Source organism: Excalfactoria chinensis, chromosome Z, assembly GCF_039878825.1.
Source record: "Excalfactoria chinensis isolate bCotChi1 chromosome Z, bCotChi1.hap2, whole genome shotgun sequence".
NCBI classification, from domain to species: domain Eukaryota; kingdom Metazoa; phylum Chordata; class Aves; order Galliformes; family Phasianidae; genus Excalfactoria; species Excalfactoria chinensis.
This window is the reverse complement of record NC_092857.1, coordinates 54,196,397-54,215,082: the sequence shown is the minus strand read 5'-3', so window position 1 is coordinate 54,215,082 and position 18,686 is coordinate 54,196,397. Positions and strand designations below refer to the sequence as shown.

The window sequence follows — 18,686 nt, the reverse complement described above, 5'->3', positions numbered from 1 at the left end:
AAAAGAGACAGGAGTGAAGTCTGAAAAATAAACAGAGTGAAAAGGAATTAAAAGATGATGAATTAGGAGGCTGGAGGATGAAAATTTGAACCAGCAAATAAAAAACTGTGCAGAGTAGGTGGGAGAAACTGCTGAATGCAATACTCCACGTTCATTGTATTCTTATCCTGGGACATAATCACAGCTTTCTGCAGCCTTACTCTGGAATATGACAGAAAGACCAACAAATTGCGTGCTGAAGTTATGATATTTTAAAAGTTGCCTGAGTAAGCCTTAGGATTTATTACAACTTACAGGCTTTTCCAGTGATGTATGCAAGGAGACACCTACACAGCTTCTGCTCTTTGCAATTGTGATTGTATACATATAAACAATATCTCTAAAGACTGTACTATGAAAAAGGATATTTCTTTGTCCATTTAATACGCAGACAGGCATGATAAATACATTTTCAACAGCTGACATACACTTTGACAGTACGTCTTTAAATCAATTCCATAAGAGGCATAAAACTAAGAACAGGTACTAGAACATAAGAAGAGACCTACTCAGCTCTGAATTTGAACTGTGACTGTCAGCTTTAAAGTATCTAACAAACGTGTTGGGCCCATTAGCTCACAGGTCTTGAAGAGCAACCATTTCTAAATCTTCAAAATAGTCCCCCTCAGCTGCAAGACATCAGCTAGAGACCATCGGTATTCAGATAGTATCTCTGCACTGAGCCTCTCTCAAATAAGTCCACCCCAGCATACCAAGTTCTGGGGACAAACGAGTCAAACAAGACAGAGGTAATCACAAGCATTTCATAAAGAACTTATGTATGAATTATTTAAAACAGCAACAACAACAACAAAACATTGCTCCTGATACAATTATAAAGAAAAAAAGCTGTTTTGCTTTCAGAACCTGGAACACAGACCAGCTGGCTATATTATCCCAAGGAGGCATGTCCAGCAACAAACACACAGGCACCATTCCAACACACAGGGACGAACATGCAGCTGCATTTGGTAAATAGGCTTAGCTAGGTGCACCTGCAGAGGTCCTGAAGTGGAGAAAACCAGACTTTGAGTCTGAAATGCAAACAACACATGATGAAAGCAGGCAACAAAAAGCAAAGGTAACTCAAGCCATTCAGGAAAGGAAAAGAAAGGCAGAAATAGATGCTCATCTATCCAGTTAGTCTTGATGCTGCAGCCCAAAATGTAATTTCCTACCATTCTGTTGTTTCTGACGTAACCATGAAGTAAGGTTCCCCTCACCCTTAAAAAGGGCAGATAAATAACGAACTAACGGTTGCATACATTGTATCCATAAAAACATATACATGCATATATCACACTGCACACCTTCTCTGGCATTTGTTTCACAAACTGTGTGCAAGACACCCAGCTCATCTCCCCTCCTCCTTCTTCAGCCATGGAGTGTGCAAAGCAACACTATGGGCAGCAGAACTGGGAGGCTCTGAGCCCTGACCTCATTTATGCAGATGCTGGAAGTTCTCAGAAGGGCTTTCCACAGAAAGATGCCAAGGCAATGACCACTGGCTCCCCTGGGATAAGGCTCATACCGAAGCCTACTTCAGTCTGCAGTCATCCTTTGAAAAACCTTTTCTGGATATTTCTGCATTTAGGAAATGACATGCAAATGTCAGCAAATGGCATGCTGTGCTTTGAAAACATGCATGTGATGGAAAAACAGAGTATTTTCTAGCAGAGGTCCTCCATTCCACTTTGATCTAGTCTGATTCAGAAGTAATGCTGGCGTGCTGACCTACAAATCTAGTTTAAAAAGGAAACACCCTCAGTTGCTCTATTTCTAACATCAGACAACTTTAGCTCTCTTCAGGAAGAAGTTCCCGGGCTCAGATTGTCTTCTGAACCGCGTCCACCTGGCAAGAAAAATGTCTGTCAGAGAGCCAGTTACAGCTCACTGGTTCTCAGAACTGATTTCCTTCACCCTGGGTTAGATCACCCTGAAGGCTCCTCAGCTTCCACCACCTGCTGGAGCTCCTGGGTTTGTCCCCTAATTTCCTAATGATGGGACATGCTTAATACTGTGGGGGAAGGGGCTGGGCTCTACATCAGCTGGAAGTCTGTTATCCTGAAAAAGTCTAAATCTGAATTTCATTTTCAGAAGCAATGTGCATTCACTGCTTCCTCTCACTTTTTTGAATAATCAGCACCATGTCTAAGAAAGCCCTTCAACTTCACTTTTTCTGAGGCTCTCTAAAATGAATAGTATATACTGCAGAAAAATAGGAGAAAGTAATGAAATATAATCTTAGTGTGCTCAACTCCACCTTTCCTGTGGCATTGAGGTACATATTCTGTTTTTCTGGCTGGTCTTTAAATCTAGTGAGGTCAGGACTGGTGCCTTGAAATAAAGCATGCTTGCCAGACAACTGTGTCTCAATTGCCAACACAGTTTTATTTTGTCTGGTGAAGTGGAAATTTGGCACTGAACACTTTTCCCAAGTCTCAAACCACTGCAGGACTTTAAGCAGAGGAAATTTAAATTCCAAAGCTCAGTGAGCAGGACTCTGGTTCTGATTGACAAACTAGGAAATGTTCCCATTAACCACCTAAAATACACTCTCAGGTTGGTCATAAAAAGCAGCTGAAAGCTACCATGGTACTCAGAGCCAGTCACTACTATGGATTTGCTGAAATTAAAGGCAGGAGGAGGGGAGCAAAACCACTTATTTCTTTTGCTGTGAGAATACCGACAACTTGCAATTTTGAAGAGCAAATTCAGAACTCCTTTCAAATCACTACTGAAAAAACTAAACACTGAAAATCACTGGAGCAAGTCAGCTTCAAGAGATTTAATCCTAAGAAACATTTGTACAGGTTGAGCTGGAAGAGTTTTCAAACTGCCTTCCGTTCACTGAAGATGAGAAACAAGCCTGAAAATAGAAAGCATATCAAAGGCTTCAGACACAACATTAATTACACAAACCCAAAGGCCCAGTTCATTCACTTGTGAATGAAACTACTCAGCTGAAAAAAAAAGAAAAGGATATTTTTATAAGCTTCAGAAAGTAAATTTTAAGGTCCCATTTCTTTTTCCTATGGAGATGTCTTCACTAATTTTACTGACAGAACAGATTTTGCTACCCCTTTTGCACTCCTATCTCTACACATGCAGCACATATATTTGTTGTAAATACAGCAGCATTTCTTGCAGGCAATACTCTAACAGCTATAAGAAATCAGATGTTTGATCTCATTTCAATTGTCCCATTCAGAAAATCTTTTAAAACTTGTAATTGTGGTCCTGCAAAATACTTGTCCTAAAATAACACCTAATTAATCAATCTAGAAAAGTCCGGGATGAAATTCTCAAGGTTATGGTCCCCAGAGAACTGATAAATATATACTCAGTATACTGAGTGGGATATTTCCTACTTTCCAGTGACTGTTGTTCAAAGTGATGTGCTCTGATGTCTTTCACACTATATGTAATTACTTCGAAACAAAAGTTCAGAAGGCAGTAAAACTTTGTTCCACTCATTATCCCAAAGGCATCTCTACAGTCATGAAATAACCCTGATTCTGTGACTGCTAGCCAATCTGAGAAGGATGTGCTTGCCTTTAAGCCCAGTTTCAGCTAATATTCAGTACAGCAATAGTATGAATTTTGACTGGTTAAGCATGTGGACAATGTTTGTCTCTCACCACCTGAGAAAGACAGTGTAGATGTAATGCTAAACAGTCCACAGCTACAAATCACAGGAGTCTCACATACTCAAATTTTGTTCAGACTAAAAAACGTAAACTCATCACTACGATTTCCCATAAATGTTACTAATTTCTTCAATCCTTTATCTTCTAGAGGCAGCTAGCTTTATCTGGCTACTCCAGAAGAGTATTTAAATAAGAACAGGTAGGTGTATAAAGCTGGAAGTGTTTTAGCTATCTGCTGGTGTGATTCATCTCTCAAAAAGAAGTTCTATTTTCCTCCACTGCTTGGAAAACAATAACAACAAATAACAACAACAAAATCCACAAAACAGACATTCTACTCTTCATAATGAAGATAGCTATGTAACATAACAATGTAAGAGAAAATGAAAAAGGATGAGAGTATAAACTTCAGAGTCTAACAAGAAGAAATGACCATAAGCGTGGCTTCTGGCACTTAAATTCACTTTAGTTCTCATGGAAAAGACGACAGTATTTTTCCTTTTTCACAGCCACATATACACGACCTAAGTCATTCTAGATTTGAAAGCATATCTTACCTTGCTCACAGAGAGCACCAATATAGCTTGGCAGACACAGGCAAGTAAAGGTATTGAGGCCATCTATACATGTGGCTCCATTGCGGCATGGGTTAGACTGGCATTCATCAACATCTACAACATAATGATAAAAATGTTTTCATAATTCACCCAGCTATCAGAAGGGAAATGTTCTTCAGCCTATACTCATAATTATTACTACAACCAGTTCACACCAGAAAAAAATGATTTCAAAAGGTCCAAGAGAGTGGTTTTATATGCATGACAGCTGATTTCATATACATTTCCTTTATCTTCATTCAGAAATCAAGCAGCGTTTTCCTCAAGAAATGCAACTTTACCAATCCACAAAGTCCTGCACTCCTGCTCTAATTTCTAAATCTTCAGCGCTGCATTGTGCAGCTGAGAAAGAAGTCATCTTGCGCAACAGGATTGCTATCAGTAGAGAACTTTTACTTGCATTTATGACCATCACACAAAAAAATTCTCATCAAATACTGGAGACCTCAAATATCTTCACAAATCTCAGATGGAATGAAAAAGTGAATATAATCTCTGATCTCTGGCTGGTAACCATGGGATACCTTGACAAAGAGAAAGATCTAAGATGCAGCATCCAAAATATGACTTCTAGCAACAACAACCCACTAATGAACTACCAATTTCATCAATGTAAGCTAGCAAAAACACTGACTGTTTTTTAATTATCTGTCTTCCTGCAGAAAATAAATGAAACCGTAGTAGCACTTAAATATGTTCTGCACTGACATCAGTCTTTGGTTGAGTTTTTTTTCTCTCCAGTATGGGGTAAGTGGAATTCATTTTAGCAGCATTGCATAAGGGTTTTTTCATTCATATTCAGTCAGTGACAAACAAACCCATGGTATTGATTAAGGAATTAAACTGAAAGCTTTTCCAATAACTAAACTCACGTAAAAGTTGTATACAAAATAGCCAAATGATTAGCTTCATCATAATTTGGCTTGCTGGTTTGAAAGGAAAAAGTGTTTATCCTGAACTGCGTGGTTTCTCAAAACCCACATTCATTGCACAGAAATCCAGGTGTCACAAGCAGCCTGAAGAGGTCCTCTGGTAAAAGAGTTACTAAAATACCAGAAATGCATCTGATTATGGTCATACTTACAATTTTCTTGAAAAAACCACCAGCTAACTTCTACTGGTTACATTTGGGACTAGACTATTTTAGCACTCTTAAATATAGCTACACAATGCTTTTAAAGAATAATCCTGAATAAATTGACTTTACCTGATGTATTTATGAATTTAATACTTGGCTTCTAGGTGATTCAGTTATAATTCACATGCTTGTGCACTCTACAGGCAGAGAGAAAACTGGACAGTGGACCTATTAGTGTTCTCTTCTTAATTAAGGCTTTAGCGTATTTTCATATATTGATGTTTTCTTCAACTTAAAAAAAAACAACTTACTTTTGCAAATCTTATGTATGAAAACTTTATACTTAATCTGTAGACAATCCAGTAACTAAATGACATCAACTTACCTAATTCACACTGCTCACCACTGAAACCTGGCAAACATGTACAGATGTAAAATGAACCACGTGGATAGCAGGTACCACCATTAAGGCAGGGATTACTTTTGCATGGATCCTGTCCTGTTAAGTAGAAGAATGAAGTTTACTCTGTGGTCTCAGAGAGCTGATATCTTTTTGAATTTTTGGAAAAATAAATCTTTCTTCTTTTTTTGCATTGATATTGTAAGACCTACAGTTGTTACAGAAACTATGATAACAAGATAGAATATTAAGGTACTTTTGTAAAATAATAAAGCTTATTTTCAGGCATCACTATTTATAACTTTAAAAATTACATGGCATTTACTATGAATCAACATAACTGACTTTTCAGAATCTGTACTACATTTGGCAGTCACAATATTCTACCGAAGATTTAGTCAGCATGACACGACAATTAATTATAGCTGAAAATAGTTAAACATAAGCAAAATGAATGGAAAATGCTTTTGCTTTTTTTGAATGGGGTTAGTTTATGTAGAATGACTGGGTACACAGAACATATATCTCTTGAATATACTGGCTGGCTGATGATGTTTCATTTCATTATATTCAAACAATCAGTGCCCACAGATTCTTATTTCTTCAAAAATGTGTTTTCATTCATGTGCATTTCTCACCTTTCCTTAAACCACACTTCAAGAACACAAATAAAGGTACCAAGTACATTCGTAGCCGAACTAAACATTAAGATAAAAGCTTACCTGCTGTGAAATCCTCAGGTTTTATGGGAGTTATCATTTAAATAGCTTTTTCTTGCAGAGATGACTTCTAGTGATGTGTACTTCAATTGAGTTTAAATACCTAGGTATTTGCAATTGATTTAATGCCTAGGAGCAACCATTCACACAAACAACCATTTCTATACATCCACTTCTCAGTTAGAGGAAAATCATTAAGACAACCCCTCTGGGATATAAAGATAAAGACCTAGCTTACAGAATGGGTTTTGTAACCTAAACTGATTCAAAGACATGAGAAAACTTCATGTTTGGGTTACATTTTCCCAAAGTGCTTTGGCTATTCTTTACAAAATAGAAGATAACATCTGTTTTACCCTTCCAAGTAAAACTGTTACAGAAGTGGTCTTGTTAAGGTACCAAACTCCCTATCTACTCACTGGAGGTAACAGTTCTGTTTAAAGCTTCCAGGAGAACATCCTGCCTTCATAAGTCTGGGCATGTAAGTAAGTGGGTGGATTTTTGCTTTAGAGGTCTTTGAAAGAATCTAATAATCTTAAAATAGAGATTTCTTTTTGGACTGCTTACGTCTAAATGCAAAAAGCAGACTCATGTTAAGCACCTATTTTTACTGTGTATGTGTTCTCCTACCGATATTTTTCTAGTAAACATGTTAAAATCTATAGCTACCTGGATTATCTGAAGATATATAATAGGAAGCTATGTAATTTTAAACTTGCTTAGTTCTTTCTTCAGCTATAACTAGATAAAATAAATTGGAGTTATACTCATCATAAAGATCTGATCTGCACCATCTGTGTACTTGATTAAATGGTGACTAATAACCATTAATATAAACCAAAATATTGTAGCAAATTATGCCTAAGAAGATTTGTAATTTATGAAAGACAGATGTTGTATCAACCAGGTAAGCTATGGATAAACTGAATTCACAAATCTCAGTTTTTTCTTGGAAAATTACCCTGTAGATTAAGAAAACATATTTTTAATAGAAAATTCCAGTGTTTAAAATGCATGCTACATCTGCTCTGTTATTAAAAAATACTACCTGTAAACCAGCTGTATAAGTGCTATCATCATGCCGACACAAAACAGCTATCAGATAGAATTGGATAAAATAACTGCTTCTTCATAGAAAACTAGAAAACTGAATAATCACAGCTGAATTCTCTACCACAGTCATCCTGACTTTTAGAACTTGCTGGGCATTTCCAAGTCTGATCCAGAGCTCCATGATGCACTCACTGTGCTTGAGTTTCAGTCTCCCATCCTCCTTCATTTTGTCACAGTAGGGTTCACAATCATGCTGATTTCAAAGCTTGAGGCTCATGAGTTCTGTTGTATTCCATACAGTGCTTTGATTGCCATACCTCTAATCAGAGTTAAGACATTCATTTACAAATATCACAACAAAAATATATAACAGTGATCATATGTGGAAGTTACCTGGAATTTGCACTGCTGTGCCTTCAACCGAACCCACACTTGTGCCCATCAGGAAATCTGATCCATTAGTGACATCCGGAAGGGAAAATGATGAAGTTACAAGTTCAATAGTATTTAGCTCCTCAGAGCTTACTGTTGACTGTTCATTTGAATAAGGATTGTTTCCAGGGGCTGCATTGTTTGTTGCAATGTTAGAAGAAATTGTTGTGATTTCCTGTTGACCAAGCAAAGCTGACTGTGTTTCCAAGCTTATGTCCAAAGGCTCTAAAGATGAAGTTAGCATTGTAACTGTTTCCTGGTCAGGTTTAAATACTCCAACTTCTATACTGTTTGGTGAATCTGAAACAGGTGTGGATGAAAGCCGTGGTCTGTCTCTCTCAGTACTCCTATCACTTTCTTGGCTGGGATTTTTCACTCTCTCTGATGAAAATTCAATAATTTCTATTGTGCTGAGTTTTGGAACATCTGTGCTTGTTCTTTCTCCAGAATTCAGAAAAGCAGTGGGGTAGTCATGTATTGATGGAGAATCTCCAGAAACAGTAGCATTTTCCTCAATAATCAGATCATTTACAGAAGATTCTGTCTCCTCTGACCTCTCAGTTACAGTAAGTTTATTAAAGTGAAGAGTACTTTCAGTAGTTATGCTTTCTGATTCAGGCTCAGGAGAAAACTCTAGCAGAGGAGACTCCGTTATTTCTAGATCTGTAGTGGGTGGTTTATAAGTTGCTGCAATATCAGAACTAACCTCTTTGAAAGTTCCATCTGATGAGTGATCAGACTGATCCGAATCCTTTGCAGACGATGTACTTGGAATGATTACCTCAGGATATTTAGATACTCCGTTAACTAACCGTACAGTTACTGAGGATTTAGGATTTTGAGATACTGAATTCAAACTCACTGCGTCTGTTTCTTCATACTCTGCTGATGCTGATTTTGTTTGTATATACACTGTCGAATGTTTTTCTTCACTACTGCTAGATGATACAGTTGCATGTTGGGACATACTCTGCGTGGTGACCATTCTTACATCAAATGTGTCAGTTGTCAAAGCCTTTACTATCTCCATAGTTAAATTTGGTGTAAGGGAAGGAACTATAGGGTTTTTATCACCTGGTTCTTCTTGGCCCATTCCAGAAAACCCGGAAACAGACATCATTTTGCTTTGATCTGTTATTGTTTGGATGTTTGCTGAAGTATAAGGCTCATACATGCCATCTGCTGTGCTTGTCCTTCCAACATGTTTAGCCTCAAACTCAGATTCTTTAGACTCATGAGGCATATGGGGGCTTACCAGTGAGGGTACAGTTGGAAGGAAAATTCCCAATTCACTGAGTACAGTAGTTGTGAGAGTTTCTGTTGCAAACTGCATGGCATACCCTGAACCTAAATCCTTATCTACTGACTTTTGTCCATGTCCAGCTGTTACTGATTCACTACTTGGCTGAACTGAAGTAGTCAAAGAAAGATTATCACCAGATCCAAGTGAATTCTCTTCAATTATAGAAAAATTAAGTGTTGAATCATACTTGTCCTCTTCAGCTTTCATGCTATCATCACTGCCATATGCTGACCGTATGGCAAGATTTGGCATTGTCTGCACACTTATTATATCTTCAGGCATTGACTTGGAGTGATCCATGTCTATAATAGTTGTCTTTTCTGATGGGATTTGAAGTCTTTCTTCAATTAGTGTAATATCACCATAAACAGAAACATTCAGTGTAACGTGTCTTCTATCATCAACCACAGGAATAATATCCAGTGACATCCCAGTATCATTTGTCAGCTCCTCTGATGTTCCTGTCTTTGGGTCAGCAGCCGTTTGATTTTCCACAATCTCTTTTTCTTCTGTAAAAAGAGGTGCTAATCCCGTGATCACAGTCTGGGATCCATGTCCTGGTGCATCCGTTGTTATAAAATCAGAATAAAGTTCCCCAGGAACTTGAGATGAAGCAGTTAGTTTGACTTCTGTCACAGGAGGTATTCTCAAATGAGTAAATGTGTCAGCAGAAAATGAATCTGAAACACCATCCCAGCCAGATCCCTCTCCAGAACTTTCAGGTAATACTCTGCTTGGCATTTTTGTTGCTGATGTTGCAAGAGATTTTCCTTTTTCAAGATAAGGAGTTTCACTCAGTATTACAGAAACAGGAGTTATGTCATCTGTAGTCAGATTATGTGAAGATTCCTCATGAGACACATCTCTAGGAGTAGCTGTTGGCCTGTTTGTTTCATTTTCTCCCCTCCCGTGGTCCATTTCCCTACTGTATGGTTCTTCAGTCACAACAAAATAATGTGTTATCTCTTTGTCTTTAGAGTTGGAGTGATTAGAACTTTCTTCTTCTAAAGCTGGGAAACCAGTGGCCACTGAGTACACAGTTTCTGTCAGCAGCTCTGCTGCAGTAGTTGTAATTTCCTCATTAATTTCAGCATTTGATTCAGTGCTTCTGCTTTCAAAGACTAGTGTCTCGTCAGTGGAAACTTTGGGTCCTACACTTGCAGGATGAAAGGGCTGAGAACTAAAAGTATTTGTGGTTTCTTTGACAGCCAATGACTCTACTGAAGGAACAACAGTAAACTCATCTCCTGATCCTTGTCCTGAAAATAATGGATCACTGATGAGTTCATTGTTTCTTGATTTTTCTCCTTTAGGTGTCAGAAATAATCTGGGAATATCTTCTGTAGGAAAAATATTTTGTACCAACTTCTCCTCTTGCTCTGTACCCATAACTGGAGAACTAAAGTATTTCCTTTCAATTACTACAGACTCAGTAACTCTGTCATTATTAAATGGCAACAATATTTTTTCACCAGACTCAGCTTCTGCTTTGTTTTCTTCTGAATATGGTCTGATAGTGGGAACATTCAAAAATTCCACATGTTCATGGTTAGACTGCGTACTTTTGAAGAATGGATCTTCTGTTGCTTCTCCTGAAGATTCTATTGCTTTTGGTAAAATTTCCCTTGGCCTGTCTTCCCATGAAAGCACATCTTCTGACAAAGGAAGATTTGTAGCAAAAGACGTCACTGTCAGCTCACTAGCTGTTTTCTCTTCTATTACTGTATCTGTTACAGTTTGCAAAGTGTTTGTGTCATGTTCAGTACTTGTGACTAGCTCACTAGGTTCAGCAGTGAAGGCTTGAACCACAGCAGATGGCACGCTGACAGTTTTTTTGCCATATTGCTCTTGTGGTTCTCGTTTCCCAGTGGGTGAAACTGATGTTTTTGTAAATGGTTCAGTTAAAGTTTCTGCTTCTCCAGATCCCTGATCAAAGAATGAAAAATGACTTCCAAGCACTTTTTCTGTAGGTCCATTAGACATTAATTTTGTGGTGCTGCTGTCAGCTTTGAGTTCTTCTCCAGAGCCGTGCTCAATCATTAGAATTTTTCCCAAAGAAACAGTTGAAAAGCTACCTTTTCCCTTTTTGCTTTCTGTAGACACAGCTACTGCTTTTATGCTACCACGTGTCACCATGGTGTCAAGAGTGCTGTTATTAACAACTGATTCTGGAGATGACGTGACCTCAGAAGTTTCTAAATCCTCTGTTCTAATTACTGGTGCAACATGGGATGTAACCTCTCTTCTAGAACCAAGTCTTGACTTGATGTCAGAAGGAGCTGTATAAGTTGGTTCTACTTCTTGTGTTTGCCCTCCTTGGTTTTCTGTACTAAAGACATTCTCAGACATTTGAATTGCTACTTCAGACTCCTTTGTCAAGCCATCTGTCCCAGTACTTGAAAGCGATGTTGCTGGTTCACTTGTTCCTATGTGCTCTTCATATTCTGTTGTAGTATTCTTCAATGAAACATTGATTACATTAATATTTCCTTCATGTTTTACTATTTGTGTTTCCATGACAGACCTTGATGGAACTGAAGTCAAAGTAGCAGACTCAGTGATAACATCTACATCTCCAGAACCTGAATCAGTAAGTAGGGAGCCAGTACTTACCACTTTGCTTGTGGGACTCCCTGAAAATAAGTCTGCTGGTTCTTCAGCTGATCCTTCATTTATAAAAAGCTTCTTCTCTCTCAAGAAAGGAGCGGAGGTAACCTTTTTGGTTTTGGAATGCATGGTACCTGTTACTGGTACTGTTTCTCTGAGAGGAATGGGTTCCTGACTTACAGTTCTGATTTCATCAGTAGTGCTTCCAGGATCATCCAGTTCTGATCTTCCCTTTGCATCAGTGGCTGAAATTTCCTGACTTGAATAAACAGTAGTCTGTACTTCTTTTTCATCTTCAACTTTCTTTTCAGTTGCAGCAGAGCTGCCAACTACTTGCTCTGTAATTAATTCAGACATAAAACTGGTGGAAACAGTTGCTTCAGAACTTTGATCAAAAGTAGAATAAAGATTTCTTGCTCCTTCAGGCGAAGCAGAGGTGATTTCTGAAATGGCTACAGAAATTTCTGTTGGCAGTACTGTGCCAGAACCCAAATAAATATCTTGCACTGAAAGTGTTTCTGCAACTGCTGTTTCTGTTGTCATGGCTGAAGCTGAAGTGCTGTCCTGTTCTACATCTCCAGAACCTTCAAAAACTATAAAAGGAGCACTCATTTCAGGCTTTGCTGTATTACTTGTTGCTTCCAGTTTGCTTTCAAAAGGGTATTCTGCATCAAGTTTAATAGTTGATTTATAGTAATTTCCTGGAGTAGCTGTCCCGTATTTTGGAGAAAGGTCTTTCACAGCTATGCTTACAGTAGCAGTATCAAAACCTGCACTTGGAGCAGCAGTTACTGCAGAACCTTCCACAGAAAACACACTAAGAACAGAATTTGTACCAGAATTTTTTTCATTACCTTCATGACTTGACATTGTCACAGTTTCTGTGAGCATAGACCTGGGGAAATCAGACTCAGTGAAGCCATCTCCAGAAGATTCACTAGTAATCAAAAGCAAGTTTTTTGTGTCATTGGTAGAGCTCTCCTCAGTTCCATGCCACATTACAGTCTCCTTATTTTTTTGTGGTGATTGCTCATACATAGAAGTAATCTCTAAATATTTGTCTGTTGTGGTAACTTCTGACTCACCACTATATACTGGTTCTAACATTGCAACATCTGCTGTTGGTTGCGTGACTTCAAATGCCCCCATTACTTCTCCAGCTTTGCTTGGCTGCATTGTACCAGAAGCTTCAGTTTCAGATATTATAAAGGTGTTTGTTTCATTCATTTGTGAAAAGGTTAAATTTTTGGAATGTGCAACGCTTTCAATTTGGTCACTTCTTGCTTCCTCAGCTTTTGTGCTTTTAGGTGCACTTGTCACTTGTTGCTTTCCATTAATGAACTGCAAAGCTGGAGGAGTTGTAACTTCAGTAGTATTTTCACAGTCTTCTTCCTCCTCTTCAAAGTCCATAAAGTTTGGAAAGAAAGGATCCAATATTATATATTCAGATGAATCCTGCACAGAGTCTGAAGTACAGGGTTCAGTCTGAGCTGATTCTGCATCAGTATGGGGTTCATCTATTGCATGAGGAAGAATGTGACGACTGAACAGATCCAAAAACTCATTCACCGGATGATCTGCAAAAAAAAAAGAGTTTTTCATAATCCCTAAGTAACAGTCATGGTTGTGCATTATTGCAGACACATGAAGTATGAACAATCCTTCAGAGCAAGAAAAAAAACAACAGAAAATTAAAACACAGCAAATTCAGTACATTCTTCTGCTCACACTATGTTAAATGCTGCCGCAGTATTTTACATTCTACTCAGATCCTCTGATTGAGTTCACTGCTTATGTAATGCTGTCCACACCAGAGCTAACCTTTCCTGTGACATACAGGAGAGACAAGAACTATTTCTAGACCACAAGACTATGGTTCCAACCTGCAGCACATGCTGGTGCTGATTACTGATGTTAGCTAACCTTCACTAAAACTGAGCTTAGGTGAAGCTAAGCAAAGTGAAATCTAATTTAAATTAGGACATACAGAACATACCTCTATAGCTCCATTTATCTTCAGTATAGAGTAACTCATAGCACTAGTAATACCATGAAAACCCCACCACACGCTCTATTCTTTACACTCAGACTCTTGGTTAATAAATTGTTTCACTTCACAAAGTCGTTGCAAACTGCCATTCTAAATTATTTAATTAAAAAAAAAAAAAAAAAGCCAGATTCAAAAATCAGTCATCATTCAGTCAGTAACATGAGTAAAGCCTAGTTATTTTTCTTTCTGTTTAATATTCACTTTAAAAGTTACACACTCTAAGACTGCACACCTCCCATTTTCTGTTGAGGTAGCCAAGCAGATAGAAATGAAGAAAGAAGTTCTAAGTAGACACCGTTTTATCTATAAAAGCCCTCATGAATTCCTCTAAGACTTACGATCATAAAGTCTGTAGGTACTTTATAAATGCACCTTCTCAGAACACTATTTCAAACCCTCCAGTCTAGATAATAAATGCTGTCCTCACTGAATGTACTCATATCTATCCATGCATCAGACTACAGACTCAGGTAATAAACGATTTTCAGGCTTTGACTGATACAACACTTAGCCAACTGATTTGAAACTGGAAACTTTGTTCTAAGATGCTACTTCACAAACATATTCCGCTTCTGAGGCTACCTTCAAAGCCATTTTGTCCAAAGTGAAATCACACTTTGTAGGTATAAACTTGAATAACAAATGAACCTCAGTCTATATCTATGTGAATCAACATACAGAACTCCTTGCAGTACCGTAAGTCATGGTTACTATCCAGAGAAACTAGGAGGAAAAGTATTTCATTAGTTTGAATTAATTGTCCTACATATGAAGATCATTTACTGTCTGGGACAACTGAACCCTCAGAGATAATCAGGTGATAATTCTGGAGAAGAATTTATTAAATCATGTTGAGCTGATGCAGAACACTGTGAAAAGCTCACCCCGTGCTTACTGCTAAACTTAGAAGTACTGCTGAATCTTCATTCTGATAAATCTCAAGCTGAAGAGTAATGGCATTTCACAGAGAACAAGTATTAAGTGCACTGAATCAGAGGCTATGACCTAATTGCTAAAGAATATGGGAAAAATTAAGATCTGTTCAGTTTGTACAGCATTAAGTTCAAGGTTCCCACTACAATGAAAAATGCTGTCTTATACCTAATTTCTGCCCAGCTACAGGCATATTTTCCCAGTGAAGCCTGTGGTGTCCAGGAATTGTATTTTCATAAAAATTACAAGCCCTTGTTATCACAAAATTGTACACTTTGTTATCAAAATCCTGAACTAAAAAATACACAAGAAATCAATAAATGAAAAAGACAATGGCAAGTTAAATCTGCTAGAATGCTTTCAGAACTTCTGGTTCTTGGCAAATTCACTATCATGTGAAATACAGAAATACGGAACCAGAGAATTACAAATGAAAATATGCACAAACAAGAAAGATGGCTGTGTACACAGTTTATAAGGGAATACGTATAAATAACCCAGTATATAGACTAACATGGCATAAGCATCAATTATAGTTTCGCATACAGCTGTTAGGACTGTGTGCATGAAGCATGTATCCTTCTGTAAAGAACTATGTGTATTAAATAAACAAACAAACAACAACAGAAAACAAACAAAAAAAGGGGGGGTGGAAGGGTGGACAGGATAGATTATAATTTGTAGGAGGATACCACAACTAACAAGTTCTGACCAGTGCACTGTTTTTTTGTAGGTGTGCACACCTGGGAGTCCCTCAAATTACTAGCTCATGCTAATCACAGAAGGTAATAAATTTAATGAACAACATCTGTTCCAAATTTACCTAGAAGACATATACAAATTCTTACATATGCAAAGATCTCTATCAGACATTGCTTCTACTTTGTTAGCTTTTTCAAGATCTCACATGCCACAAAGATCCACATAAAAGAACCTTGGCTATGGTGTGATGTTCCAGTATTAAATTTTAAGAAGAGCCTTTAATCAAATACTAGGTGTTATAGTCTTGTTTTTCCCATGAACAAAATTACCAGCTCTTAAGAAAATAGTAAGGAATCCAATTGAATTATTTTTTTATTAAAATTTCTTCTCCTTTCTGGAGTTTTGGTTATTCAAGTTGCCAACACTCAGCAGTACCAGCTATAGTAAATTCTCTTAAGCCTTACAGATGAGCAATAATCTAACAAACAATACAGCTTGTATACCACGCCATCTTGTCCCCTAAGAATAAGCAAGACTTCAGGATGAAAACTTACATACAATCATAAAATGTGAATAGGAAGGGAAAAGCTCTATATATCAAAGTGGTTTCTTGATGATCAGGGCAGACACACAAACACTTGCAATAGCTTTACAGATGTAGCTGAAAGATGCTGTGTCTATATTTATGTTTGTGCCCATTTCATCTGCAGGGAAAGACGTATAGATTGGAGCGTGTTATTAAGAGGTGAGGTGAGGACAAGGGAAAGTAATTCAGTTCCTAAATGCTCTTTTCAGTAGTTCACACACTACAATGACAAATAAGACCAAAGTAGCACTTGTTCAAAGTGCTCTTCTATCACTCTCAGAAGAAGAAAGTAAAAACAAGTAGTTAAAAAGCAGTCTGAACAGGACTAGTAGATCTAGATTGCCAGTTCAACAGAGATTTTGCCAGTAAAGGCCTATGCTGAGAAAACTGAAGAAGTATGTAGTGAAATAAAGGTGAAATAGATAGGTGGATAGGTTTACTTGCAGCCTAGAGTGCTTTTTAATTGATTTAATACATTTAGATGTTTTATATTACCTGCACAGCAAAAGCATCTATCTCAGAATGTGCATAACTGTGTATAAGAAATGGAAATTCCCTTGCTCCTGGTGCTTTTTGGACCCAAGAGGATTTGACTGCTACTACTGAAAACCACAGAGCAATGGATGGAGGTCGCATTAATTTCCATTCCATCTCTTCTCATGTTCCTTGGCTCTAAAGTGAAATTAGTTTTCCACAGGCTCAAAGAAAAGAGTTGCCCCAAAGTTACTCACTGCTGCTTTCCACACACGTAAATAATGCATAACGTGATACCAGTTGTTTTTTGTTTGTTTGCTTGCTTGTTTTAAACACTATTAATATACTACAAAGAATTCTAGAAGGCTTTTCCAAGACCATTTGGGAGGGGGGCAGGCATTAGAGAGGGCTTTCCCTCTACAAATCCTTCTGATAAGCAGCTGAATTAGAGTAAAAAGTTAAATGAAAAACAGATTTTGATTTTTTCAAACTTTTAAAAGCTTACATATAAAAAGCAGTAGATTTATGGATTAAGCACATTCTTATAAGTCTTGTACATAACAGGAAAATTAGCATTCAATCTGACATTCTGCAAACAGCACAGTTTCTCCTGTGGATTCCTGCAATTTCTCCACTGTGGGGAAACTTCAACAGTTATGTGTCAAAAGTAATAGTTTGTTATTTTGTAGAACTAGAGGTCTGATAAACCCATGATACCCACTGAAATATTCACACAGTGTACTGTGGACTTTGATTCAGGCCCTGCACTGTGTTTAGAATACAGATAAAAAGAAAAGATAATTTTAAAAGAAGACCAAAAACTTTTTGGACTGCTTGTCTTTTAAACGTATCACTCCACAGTGTCACAAATTACACAGCATTCACTATCAAGAATGCAGAACCACAAGGCTAGGATGAAAGAAACACTACAGTTTGCATTACTCATATTTATTCCTGCATTTCATAATCAGAAATTTTTTATCTTGGCTCCATTGGAATCATATCACAGTGGATTTAGTTCACATTATGAGCATAATTACAATAAAATATTGTGTATTGTATATATGTGTTTTTATCGTATTTCTGTAAATGTGAACATTTAGTGACTGTAAAAAAAGGTAATGTAATAACTTGCAATGAAAATTCAAACAAAACAAAACAACACAAAAACAAACAAACAAAAAATCCTACATTTGGCTCAGAAGGAAAAGTGATTAACCATTTAGGACAAAAAAAATGGAGAATCCTTCCCCCTTTTTTTCCCGTGTATGGTTGTTACATTCCATGCTTTACTGGTTACATCACCTTGTTTCTTCCCATAGCTATATACTCTGCACTTACTTTCAGATACCTCCTCCTCTTTGCTACAGTTGGTCAGCACAGTACAACAAACACCACCTCCTGCAGAAGACCCCCGTCACATGCACTATGATAAACATGCACCCCAGCAACAGCCTTGAACATCACCTCCAGCAGACCACATGCTCTGGTACTATCGTTGGGGTGTCTGGTGTGGGGACTAAGGGACAGACAAAACTGTAATCCCTAGCACTGTGGAAGAAAAGATATCAGCTTGGGCAAGCTGATAAAAGAACTCAAGTCAGATATCAAGCAGATGCCTCTTCAAATCATCAATTTCGGAAAACAATGCAAAGCATGACCAGATTTTAAAAACATGCTATGTAAAGCACAATGACAGAAGTGAAGATGTGAAGGTCCAGATGCACAAATCAATATCTGATTCATCTTTGTATATTCACAGAATTTAGCCTAGCCTTCCATATGAGATGGCTCACAGAATTTCACCTTACACAGTGGATAAAAGATGCTTTGAAAAATTGAATCAAACAGACAAATCTATGGAACACTTCAGTAAACATGCATGTTGTGTTTGGTTAAGACTTCCTAAAGAACCCAAACTCATGGCTTTTATGTGCTATCTGAAAATTCACATACATTTGTAGGACAAACCTGATAGATTAGCAAGTGTTACCTACCAACAGCAAGCACAGAGTCACCAGACATCAATTCAGACAACGGATA

General features: G+C 37.6%; 1 protein-coding gene across 3 annotated transcripts in view; it reads right to left on the bottom strand.

Moving 5' to 3' along the window:
• The window catches only part of VCAN (versican), a 104,620-nt gene that overhangs the window by 19,610 nt on the left and 66,324 nt on the right, over positions 1-18,686 (bottom strand). For all 3 annotated transcript variants that reach the window (XM_072360342.1, XM_072360343.1, XM_072360344.1), the window contains exons 8-10: positions 7,950-13,475; positions 5,770-5,883; positions 4,247-4,360 (exon numbers count right to left, since the gene is read on the bottom strand). In XM_072360342.1, coding sequence (XP_072216443.1) covers positions 4,247-4,360; positions 5,770-5,883; positions 7,950-13,475 — 5,754 coding nt within the window. The remainder of the gene's footprint in view (positions 1-4,246; positions 4,361-5,769; positions 5,884-7,949; positions 13,476-18,686) is intronic.